We start from the raw sequence: 12,577 nt of genomic DNA on the forward strand, positions 1-12,577 counted from the left end.
TATAAACTTCAAATGTATATAGCAAGGACCATAACTTCTTTATTATTGGATGGCTGGCATATAGCAAAGTAAGAGAAAATAAAGTAGCTATGAAAGAATTTCTCATTAGATTAATGCAAATAGTTTATTGAGACTAGAAACCTATGTTTTATTATAAACATCATTCTTCAATGATACTAATAATACTTTTAAGAACTACTGTTAATCAAAGGAAAGACTAAGCATCACTATGTACAGTGTTCTAAATCTCCACATTTACTCATTTATTCATCACAGAATCCCTATGCTGTAATTACTCTCGCCTCATTCACAGATGTGAAAACTGAGGAACAAAGAGGTTAAGTATGCACTTCAAGGTCACCTGATCAGCAAGTGGCAGAGCCAGTGTTTCAAATCTGGATTCCAACCAGGACTTCGTATGTATTCTATTGTTCTTCCATCATCAAAGCATGGTATAATTCAGTCATAAGCCAAAGATTCATTGAGTATATACTACATTCCAGACACTATTCTAGGCAGAGTAGAAGTAATTACATATTTATACATAGCATATATTTTGGGGAAGATACAGATGTTAAAAAATAAACAATAAATAAAGTTCAGATAGTGGTAAGTACAATTAAACAACAATAAAGCTAGGTAATAGGAAAAAGAATGATGGAAATGTTGGCATGAATTTAAACAAGATAGGGAAGACTTTTCTGAAGGGGTTACAGATTGAACAAATATTCAAATGATTAAAAGAACAAGCCATGTAATTCTTTTTTTTTTTTTTTTTTGACAGGCAGAGTTAGACAGTGAGAGAGAAAGACAGAGAGAAAGGTCTTCATTCCGTTGGTTCACCGCCCCCCAAATGGCCACTGCGCTGATCTGAAGCCAGAAGCCAGGTGCTTCTCCTGGTCTCCCTTGCAGGTGCAGGGCCCAAGCACTGGGCCATCCTCCACTGCCTTCCTGGGCCACGGCAGAGAGCTAGACTGGAAGAGGAGCAACCGGGACAGAACCGGCGCCCTGACCGGGACTAGAACCTGGTGTGCCAGTGCCGCAGGTGGAGGATTAGCCAAGTGAGCCGTGGCGCCGGCCATGTAATTCTAAAAGGAGATTCTTTTCTAGGCAGATAAGCATGTAGAGGCTTTGAGGTGGGAAGAACTTGGCTTTCTGAAAAATGTCAGTATCAGTGTAGCTACAGTGAAATGTGTGAAGAGTTGAAGATGAGGACATAATGTTGGAAAGAAATGCAAGGGCTCACATTATAGAAGACATGTAGGTGGTGATAAGTGCAATGATCACCTTTTAATAATAAAATTCATATAACGTGGTTTATATTTTGAAAAAGATTACTCTGGTTATTCAGAGTAGAATAGTGAGGCAAAATGGAAGCTGTTACAGTGTGCAGGCATGAGGTGATTTTAGCTTTCACTGAGATTTAGCAGAGCAAGTGGTTAAAATATGATTGATTTTTGAAGTGTATTTTATGGTGGTACCAGCATGATTTGCTCATGGACACTAAGAAAAATAATGATTAAGACTTTTAAGATATTTTGACCTGGTAAGGGAAATAATAGAACCAATTAACCAAGATAAAGAATATTAGGGTAGAAGCAGCTTCGGCTCTGAGGGAAGGAATGGAGGGAGACAGGATTCTTGTTATCAAAACAGAATTGCAAACTGGGCAGTTAGCTCTGTGCATTTGTAGCTCAGGGGAGAGACTGACCAAGATTTCAAATTCAGTAGGAGGAATAGTCAGCAAGAGAAGGTATGCTAATGAGTTGGTATTTTTTTGTGTGTGCCTTTTTTTTTTTTTTGTCTGTTTTTGTTTTTATTTGAGAGATACGCCACCTGAAGGTTCACTTCCCAAATGCCCACAATAAATATCCTACAGCTGGGCTGGGGCCACAGCCAGGAGCCAGAACCTCAATCCAGCTCTCGCACATGGGCAACAGGAACCTGGGTACTTGAAGCATCACTGCTGCCTTCCAGGGTCTGTAGTGGTGGAAAGCTGGACTACAGAGCTGGAGCCAGGTATCCAACTCAGTACTTCAATGTGGGATGTGGGCATCCTGATCACTAGGCTCAATGCCTTCTCCCAGTAGTTGACATTGAAAGCCATGGGTCTGCATCAGATCACTTAGGGATTACGGAGAGTTTGAAAAGGGGTCTGGTTGCTGGGTAGCTGGAGTGCTCCAACATTTAGTGGAGGAGCCAGCAAGGAGAGAGAGAGAAAGGTAGACCATGAGGTTCCAAAAGAACAGAAGATGTTTTGTTCTGAAAGTTAAAAAATTAACATCTTGGAAGAAGGAAGCAGTGACAGCTATGTCAAATCCTGCAGGGAAGACTCAGGGCTGAAAACTGATGACTGAATTTAGCAAGATGAAACCTATTATGACTTTGATCGGGGTGGTTTCAGGACTATTGTGGGGATGAAAATTTGAAATAGGTTGATATAAGAAAATTAAGTAATAAAGTGAAATTACTGAAAATAGACAATTTCTCCATATTTTTGGTAAAGCAAAATAGAATGTTAGGCAATAACATTCTAAATGGTAGGAGGGTAACATCAGGTCAAAGTGACAGCTAATTTTTTTTAAAGAGGAAATACATTACATCATGTCTGTGTTAAAGCTATCCTGGAAGAAGAAAGAAAGGAATTGACATTGAAAAGAGTAGAAACTGTAGAGCAAAGTCATTAACAAACAAGAGATTATGGAGTCCAGATTACAAATGAAGAGTTGGCCTTGGAAAGGGGAGGAGAATCTTTCATCGTCATGGGAGAATATGATAGCCAACCCCGGTGTAGGAAAGTGAAGTGATTTTCACTTGATAACTTGGATTTTCTCAAGGACAACTAAAGGGAGGTTAACAACTGAAATGAGGATGAGGGAGTGCGTGTTTGAAATTTGAGGAGATCAAGAGGATATGCAACTGTTGTCCCAGTGATTTAAAAAGTGACTTTTTAAAATAAATGTATAAGAATAGTCAAGATATTTATGAGAGTATATTTTAACCAAGGAATAAAAATTTAAAGTGAGATGAGTGATTCCCTTAGCCATATTCAGTTGCTCAGTTGCTGACATGGAGTTTATAGGAAGGTGATTTTTTTAAGAATTTATTTATTTATTTGAGAGGTAGAGTTACAGTGAGAGGGAGAAACAGAGAGAAAGGTCTTCCATCCACTGGCTCACTTCCCAAATGGCCACAAAGGCCAGACCTGAACTGATCCAAAGCCAGGAGCTTCTTCTCTGTCTCCCATGTGGGTGCAGGGGCCCAAGCACTGGGGCCATCTTCCACTGCTTTCCCAGGCCACAGCAGAAAGTTGGATCGGAAGAGGAGCAGCTGGGACTAGAACTGTTGCCCATATGGAATGCCAGCACCACAGGCAGAGGATTAACCTACTGCAACACAGTGCTGGCCCAAGAAGGTGTTGTTTTAAGTGAGGTATGTTAGCCAGAACCGGTGTTTTGCCGGTGAGCACAAAAACAGAGGGGAGAAAAAAAGTTGAGTCGATGAGAAGGAGAATTAGGATGAATGACCAGGTACTATGCTATAGGATAGGAGGGAAAAGGAGAGCACAAATAATAGTGAAATCCTGGGGAGAGGGGTGAAATCCACAAATCAAGGTCTGAATGGCTTGAAGAATCCTTGGAGAGGAGGACTGTAAGAAATGATAAGGACAGGGACAAGAAGGTGTTGAGAGAAGATGATGTCTGACATAGCAGCATCGGAGGGGTACACAGAGTGACAGTGGCAAGTGGAGGAAGAAAGGGAAGGGAATGATAGGCTCAAGATCAGAAGGCATGTGAACATCAGAACCCAGACTAGGGCAATCCTCTTATTCGCATTGAATGTTTGATTTCACATCGACACTAGCCTGTAGTTATTTTTTTGGCCTGTGAATCCAGGATAACTAAATGGTATTCTATTCCAGATGTTTAATTGGCAAGGGTGTGTGTAAGGAGAAGGGTTGCCCTCGTGGGCATGAGAGCTGTTCAGTCATATCAGGTCCCATGTTCAGAAGAATTCCACATTTTTATTTTACACTGTACACCACACATCATATAGCCAGTTCTAGAGAGATTAATGATTTAGAAGAAATGTATTCTTTTCTTCTCATTTGGCCTAATTTTCCATAAACCTAATTTTTCTCTAGCATGCCATTACAATTTTATAAAAAGTCCATAATGGAAGTTTTTAAGAACCTATCTGTCAGACACCTAACTTTCAATGTAAATTTCCTTTTAAAACCACTTACACTTAATGAAAAATTAGGCTGAAAATGAAAAATTCCCGTACTCATGAATGTGAATAATCAGGAAACTAAAAAGGAGATAAAACTTAAAGTATAAATCTAGAGCCTTAATTCATACTTCTTGGAGAAAACATCTTACATTTTTATTTCTTATTATAAATGTATCATGTGTATATTAGAAGGCATAATAAGTAACAATAAATAAAAAGAAGAAACTAAAAACTTATTACAATGGAAGGGGAGAGGGAGTGGGAAAGGGGAGGGTTGTGGGTGGGAGGGACGTTATGGGGGGGAAGCCATTGTAATCCATAAGCTGTACTTTGGAAATTTATATTCATTAAATAAAAGTTAAAAAAAAAACTTATCACAAATCCTTAGTAAGATTTTTTTGTTGTATATCCTTCCAGTTTTTATGCATGTATTTCTTTTCTTTTTTAAAAGTCTGCTTGTTTACTTATTTGAAAGACAGAAACACTTTTTAAATAAAAGTTTTCTAAAAAAAAAAAAAAGACAGAAACACAGAGAGAGAAGGGAGGGGGAAGAGAGAAAGAGTGAGTGAGAGAGAGATAGAGAGAGAGAAAGAGATCTTCTATCTGCTGGCTTACTCCCCAAATGGCCTCAAGGGCCAAGCCAAGAGCCTGGAGCTTTGTCTGGGTCTCCCACGTGGATGCAGGGGTCCAAGTACTTGGGGCATCTTCTACTGCTTTCCAGAGCATTAGCAGAGAGCTGGATCAGAATTAGAGCAGCTAGTATTCTGGCCCGCACCCATATGGGATGCTGGCACTGCAGGCAGAGGCTTAACCTTCTTTGACATAGTGCTGGCCCCTTTATGCATGTATTTCTGAAGCTATATTATGTATGTATAGCTATGTGCTTATTGGATTATATTTTAAATACCAATTTAAAATTTGATGCTTTAAATTCAACAATATAAACTGATCTCTTATACTATAACTATAATATTTTTCTAAGGTATAATTTCAATATAATTTAATGTAATTTTATTATGAGAGTATATATATATATACATATATATATGTGAAATGTGTTATTAAAAACATCATTTTCAACCTTCAAATAATACCAGTAAGAATAATTTTTATTTGTCCATTCCTATATGCACAATTTCTGGATCAAAAAATGTGCTCATTTTCAAGGCTTTTGATCCATGTTTCTAATTGCTCCTTTATGTTTCCATTCATTTCCAAGACCACTCATTGGCAGTGGATATTAACATTCACTTTAAATCTTTGCCAAGTGGAGAGAGAAAATTTTTTTATTATCTTCCATTGTTTCTTAATGAAATTTAAGTAGTTTTAAGATGTTTACTAGCTATTTATTTTATGATGACTATCTTGGTAATACCTTTCAGTCATTTTCTTCTAGGTGATCTTTTGTCCTTTTTGTTCATGTGTTTACCATTTTGTACAATATCTCAATAAGTAAATGCAGTGTGGCACCGACATTCCTCAACTTGTTAAAGGCCTTTGCCAAGGTTCACCCTGTATATTTGCAGCACTCTGCAGGATTGTTGTGCTTGTCACTATGGGTAGTTTTAAATTCCATTACTTTTTTTCAAAAACTAAAGAAGAAATACATGGTAACTCTAGTAATAATAATATAATACCACATAAATGTAAATATTTTGTAACATATGAAATTTATAGCCCAAACACTAATCATAAAAACATTAAGAATATGGTGCTAGACAAACTCATCAAACATTTCTAGCTCATTGTTCCACTGCAGTTGATATTACTGAATGCTCTGATTATCTGGTCTGCTGTCTCAGTTTTCTTCTACTGCATTCATTTCATCAGTATTCTTACTGTGAGTGTTATGGGAAACATCCAGGTTATAATTAATACACACTTATGTAATTTCACAAAGAGGACCAAAAATTGTATCTTACCCTCTCCAATGTAATCTCTTCAAATTCATATTCAATTTCTGTCCCATTGACCTATAAACAAGAAAAAAAAGTACTCTTAAATACACATTGAATTTTTAAAAAATGCATTGGTGTCAAATTTTCAATCTGAGTATGAATTAGCTACTCTCCTGATTTTAGTGATTATGTGTTTTCACCCAAATGAAATAAAATCCAATATATTCTAGAATATGTAAGGGAGAAGTTACCAAAAATATTGAATGATTATTGCATGCCTTAGAATTTAATGTGTTTTTTTTTGGGGGGGGGGTGGAAAGCAATATAAAATATGCTTCATGAGTTTACAAAGTACAAATCGTGAAGGAGCCATGTTACAATTACTAGAGACATACTTTCCTGGCTGTAGAATTTCATGAGTGTGGCCTTAAAAAACCAGTGTTGATAACAGTAAAAACATTTGTCATTTCTTTTTTGTAGTAAAATAATATTAAGAATGACTGTGTCAGCTAAGGAATGCTTTTTGTTCATAGGCCTAAACTCAGGTAATTCATCCCCATACTCCTCCTGTTACATTTATTTGGAAGTCTTGCACTATTTAATCAGGCCCATATGACTTCAGTAGAATTAAGAAAAGAACAAAGCAGGGCACATTTTGAAATTCCTACTGAGAAATTATTTTAATCATCCAATCAACTCTTGAACTGATTTGAATTTAAAGAAATATATGCAGTTTAGATATACTCAGGCACCTTAGATTTCAACAGATGTTCACAGAGAAGATATTAGGGTAGTTTTTACAGCATCTAACAAATATTCAAGTCCCAGTTTTATCTATCATTAAGCTCTCAGCCAGTAAAAAAATCACTGAGCAAGAAAATTGTCAAATTGGCTGTCTCTTATTTCCGATATGCAACTTAGCAACATCATTAGAATTTAAGAATCAGCCAGAAAGACTAAATTTTAACTAATGTCTATAACTTTGGCAGAGTTCTGACTTTGATTTACTTTTCCATCTCAGAAGAATTTAAACAATATTTGCAGGATAAGTGCTTTGTGAAAGCAAGGAACAGAGAGCTAGCCATACTGCCTAGCAAATGACCTGGCAAGAAATACTTGAAGGAGAAAAGAATGAACCAATGAAAGGTTTCTCTTCCATAAGGAACTTGGATGTAGAACCATCAACTAAAGGTATAATTATAGTTATAATACAAATACAGAATTAAAATGATAATGGATTTACTTATGTGTGTCTACCAAGCAGTCAGAGCATGCTTTTGATTTTCCAATTACATGATTTAATTGGTGAATCACATTTTACATATTACTACATTATCAAACAGCCCTAAACTAAATTTGATTTTCTGGGCTTCAACAACTTGATGACTCACACACACACACACACACACACACACGAAGACTTGATGATGTTAGAAAGCCTTAGCAGCTTTATGGAAGATTTTGTTCTGCACATGTAACAAAACAAACCTGAAACTCCCTGCATATGATGTTTTCATGTGACTGTTTTTACTTTTGCTTCTATGACTTGCTTTAGTTGATAGCGGGAAGGTAGAAAGGGATGTCTGAATTAGTGCGATATGCTTTCATTCTCTCAGTATGCCTCCATGAAGCTTTGCTTTGCTCCAGTGCTTTTCTAGTGTAAGCTCTTCACATTATTAAGGTGCTGCAAACTGGGGGAGAAAACAACTTCAAAGAGAAAACAAAACCCTGATAATAAATAACTGAAGGCTCAGGGTGAAAGCCGTTCTCTTATGAAGTGCCTAAAAGACAAGAGTATTTCAGTGGCATCCACTGCAGAGTTGTGACCTATCAACATCTTTGCTTAGGGCTGGCGCTGTGGCTCACTTGGCTAATCCTCTGCCTGTGGCGCCGGCACACCGGGTTCTAGTCCCAGTTGGGGCGCCGGATTCTGTCCTGGTTGTTCCTCTTCCACTCCAGCTCTCTGCTGTGGCTGTAGCGGCCATTTGGGGTGTGAACCAACGGAAAAGGAAGACCTTTCACTCTGTCTCTCTCTCTCTCTCACTGTCTAACTCTGCCTGTCAAAAACAAAACCAAATCTTTACTTAGCATTTCCAGGAGCATACTCATAATATGCTGTCTTAGATCCTGTAAGCCTTATACACATATGCATGTCCTAACTGATATTCCAAATTTCTCTGGTCCACTAGATGAACTATTGCAAATTTATATTTACTTCATGGTTCTTTTATTTCCTACCCAAGAAAATAATGTTATTTGCCTATTTAATTCCTAGGCTCCCTATGTAAGAAGTAAAGATGCCATCCAGATTGGGATGTAAGCTTGTTTTTAAAATAAACCATTCCTTGTCTACAATTGGATTTAGTGAAATCATAGAAGAGTGAAAGGTTTTTAGTGTAAGTAAGGTAATATTTCAACCTTTAATTGAAGAGTATTCAAAGCATGGAATCATGTAGAAGTTCAAGACAGATGTTTGAAAAGCTCTAGTGCTTATTCTCTCATTGCTATGGCCTATGTTCTACCTAAGGGCCCCTAAGACAAGAAAATCTACAATTTACCTTGGCAAAGATCTTGGGGAAAAGAATGAGAGAGCAAGAATTATGGGACAGGTGCTGTGGTGCAGCAGCTCTCATATTGGTTTCAGTTCTGTAGTCCCTGCTTCTCATCCCACTTCCTATTAATGCATCCTGGGAGGAAGCAGATAATGGCCTATGTATTTGGGTCCCTGTCACTCACAGGGAAGACCAAGATGGAGTTTCTGGCTCCTAGATTTGGCCTGGTCCAGCCCTGGTTGTTGGGGGCACTTGGGGAAAGAATCAGAGGATAGAAAATCAATCAATCAATCTCTCTCTCTCTCTCTCTCTCTCTCTGTCACTCTTTCAAATAAATAAAAATAAGTAAGTAATCATAAAAGAACTATGAACATCATTATTCTAATGAGAAGTACATAAAACTGGGCTATAAAAACATGAGCATTTTGTGCCTTTTCAAACTTTAAATTTTTTTCTCTCGACACTTATTATTTATGGATTGGCTGCTGAGTGATGAAGAGCCAGAGGCTTACAAATTCTCAATCAACAAAACCAAAACCGTGCTGTTAATGGCTATGGTTCCCATCTTCTTCTAGAGGATTTTGGCAATCCATTGTTGCCTGAATTTGTCCTGGTGGTCTCACTCTACCCCCAATCAGTTTATCCATATATGATGTTCTTTTTCTGTTTTTTTTTTTAAATTTCTGTTACTTTAAAATTTTTATTAATATAAAGGGAACACATTTCATGCCTGTCATAGATACAATTCTAAAATACCCATACTTCCCCTCTCTCCTTCAATCCCTTAAGTTATCTTCCTGAAAAGTTCTGCTAAATATTTTTTTCTTGACCAGTACTCACATTTTTGCGACATTTAAGCACCATGGTAATATTTCATGCTTCTGATAGTTAGAACAACTGCATGATGGGGTTACTGTTACCCCTGTTATTCCTGTTAACCTTGGTCATCACTGACTGTCTCCTTCCCACCTGGATGACCAGAAGAGTGAAAGGCCTGGCATTTTGTAGGCTTGAATAATCAACAAAACAGAAGGAATTTCCCAGTTTTAAAAAATCTGTTTTTCTTCAGATATTTCATTTTTCTGAACTTGATGATTTTGTGGTGACAGCTGGTAGGCTTCTCTGGTGGCTAGAAAAATCAAATTGGTGCCACACATTGTCCTGTACTGTTCTGGGCATGTAGCCTTCCTGGCATCATATGGCTGTTAAGTTGAGAGACTGACCCACAGCCTACTCAAATTCAAACTTAGTACTGGAAGTTTGAATTCATAAACTTTGAATGCTTTACATATTTTTTTGCTTCTCTGACAGCTTCTAGTTAATTTTGCTGCCTATTTTAATTCCTTTAGTGTTATAGTAACCACCTGCCTGGATGATGGTATAATTTCATTTTGAGATGTATTTTTATCTCTTGAAATGAAATCTTTCATGAATAACACATGTGAACTATCCTATATTTTAATGTTCTTTAATTGGAATCTTAAATAATAATTTCTGGTTTTTGTTGTTCCTTGCTACTTTTAAAATTTCATTAACGCTAAGTGCAGCCCAAATTCTCAGGCAACTGAATTTTAATACATTTCTATGTCATGTACTGTAACAACAACTGAAATAAACCTATTATTGCCACATGTACAATATGTGCAGATCTACTTACTATTGGTTGTATATGTAGCCACAATTCCTTGGTAGAATGCAATATGAGAGATGATGCATTTAGTTATATGCCTTTGACAAGTAATTATGAGACCACAAAGAAAGATATCTCTCTAAGTATGGCTCTTTGCATATAAAGCACTACCATTTGACTTTGAGAAGAAGGTGATGATCATGCAAAACAGACTCAGGTTTCCCTGGCCCTTTGCCACTATGAGTGCAAGTTCTACTCTCATAGCATTCAGTACATCTCCTTAAGTGCACAAGTTGTATCTTGGTCATTTTTGCATCCATATAGCTTCTGGCATCACACTTTGTTCATCATAGGTCTCCAGGAAAGTCTTTAGAATGAAGTCACCTGAGTTTTAGTCAGCTTCCTCAAAGATCTCAGTTAAATGGGAGAGGGAAGAGGAAGAAGGGTGGGAGTATAGGCATGAGGGAGGTAGGGTGGGGAAGACTCACCATGTCCCTAAATTTGTAAATATGAAATGCATGAAGTTTGTATTCCTTAAATAAAATTTTATAAAAAACACTCCATGTAGCAGAAAAAGACATACGAATAAAAAAATGGAACCAAGTGATAAGGGTGCTGTGGTAAATGCCTGTAGACTCTAGCAGCAGCAGAGGTAACATAGAAGAGGTAACTGGAAGGCAGTTCTAGTGATTACACTTGCAGGGAGGCAGAAAACACTTTATAGAAGGGAAGGGATAAGGTAAATGTGTTCATGGACAGGTGTTCATCAGAATAGGTAGGTGGTAGATGAACCCAAGCGACAGAGACCAGCATTAACCACTTCCTCAGAGTATTCCACTGGATAGAACACTGACATCAGAGCTAGCAGACTCACACTGTGGCTCTGATTCTGTGGTTTAATGTGGTGAGTAACCTTGGAAAGGTCATGGTGCTTCAATTTTCTAATGAAAACAGATGATCTCTGAGATTCCTCCAACTCTGACCATCTAGCATCACAAATTTTTTTTCTTTCTATTGCACCCAATGAATTCTTATTATAATTGTCCTAATAGTCTCAGTTCCAAGGATCTCACTGTGCAATCTGTAATCCTACCAACTGGTTATGCTTTAACCTCTTGGTACCTGCCATGCCTATTCTTGTTATTCCATAAGGTTCCTCTTCAAGGAGAAAACTAAATGACAGTCTCACATGCTCTCCCCTTGGCTTCACACACAGACATCACCATTGGCATTTTCCCCATATCTGCTTCTCAAAGATTCCTGGATTCTGTGAGAAATAAAAGGTAGCTGTTTTTTTCTTTAAAAAAAAAAAAAGGAAAAAACAAGGTATGGGATTTGGTACAGAAATTAAGATCCCCCCCTGGGATTACTTCATCACATATTAAAGTGCCTAGGTTTGAGTCCTAGCTCCACTTCTAAATCCACCTTCCTGCTAATGTGCAACCTGGGGACAGCAGCAATGGCTCAAGTGGTTGGCCCCCTGCCAATCACACAGGAGACCTGGATTGAGTTTGAAGTTCTTGGTTTTGCCCTGAAAACCTCTGGCTGCTGTGGGCATTTGAGTAGTGAACTAATGGATGAAAGATCTCTGTCTATCCTTTCAAATAAAATTAAAGAAAATAAAAGTTTATTTACCATAAAGGGAGAGTAAGAGAGTTTTATCTAGCTGACTTCAAAAGAACAATTAGAAAAAACTGATGTTCATTATCCAATCTTTTTAAATCACATTTAATTTATAGCATTTCTATTAAATATAAGAAACAATTACTGGATAAGTGAAAGTCAATCTTCTGGCATCGAAGCTCTAATGAGGACAAAAGCATCATTAGACAATGGCTGAAGGTTTTGCACGCATACAACTGAAGAGGCTATCACCTTCTTTAACTAATATTCCTTTTTTTTTTTTATTATTTGACAGGTAGAGTTACAGACAGTGAGAGAGACAGAGAGAAAGGTCTTCCTTCCGCTGGTTCACTCCCCAAATGGCTGCCACAGCCGGCGCTGTGCCGATCCAAAGCCAGAAGCCAGGTGCTTCTCCTGGTCTCTCATGCAGGTACAGGGCCCAAGCACTTGGGCCATCCTCCACTGCCCTCCTGGGCCACAGCAGAGAGCTGGACTGGAAGAGGAGCAACCAGGGCTAGAACGGGGTGCCCATGTGGGATACTGGTGCCACAGGCAGAGGATTAACCAAGTGAGCCACGACGCCGGCCCCAATGTATTCCTTTTCTTAAACTGTCTTTATTGCCTAAAAACATGGCCTATCT

General features: G+C 37.9%; 1 protein-coding gene across 22 annotated transcripts in view; it reads right to left on the minus strand.

Annotated features, from left to right (window-relative positions):
• Positions 1-12,577, minus strand: part of DLG2 (discs large MAGUK scaffold protein 2) — a 2,253,656-nt gene that overhangs the window by 768,474 nt on the left and 1,472,605 nt on the right. For all 22 annotated transcript variants that reach the window (XM_051821188.3, XM_089332011.1, XM_051821160.3 and 19 more), the window contains one exon: positions 6,156-6,206. In XM_051821188.3, the coding sequence (XP_051677148.1) occupies positions 6,156-6,206 (51 nt within the window). The remainder of the gene's footprint in view (positions 1-6,155; positions 6,207-12,577) is intronic.

This window comes from Oryctolagus cuniculus, chromosome 1 (genome assembly GCF_051225735.1).
Source record: "Oryctolagus cuniculus isolate XC-2025 breed Fujian yellow rabbit chromosome 1, ASM5122573v1, whole genome shotgun sequence".
NCBI classification, from domain to species: Eukaryota; Metazoa; Chordata; class Mammalia; order Lagomorpha; family Leporidae; genus Oryctolagus; species Oryctolagus cuniculus.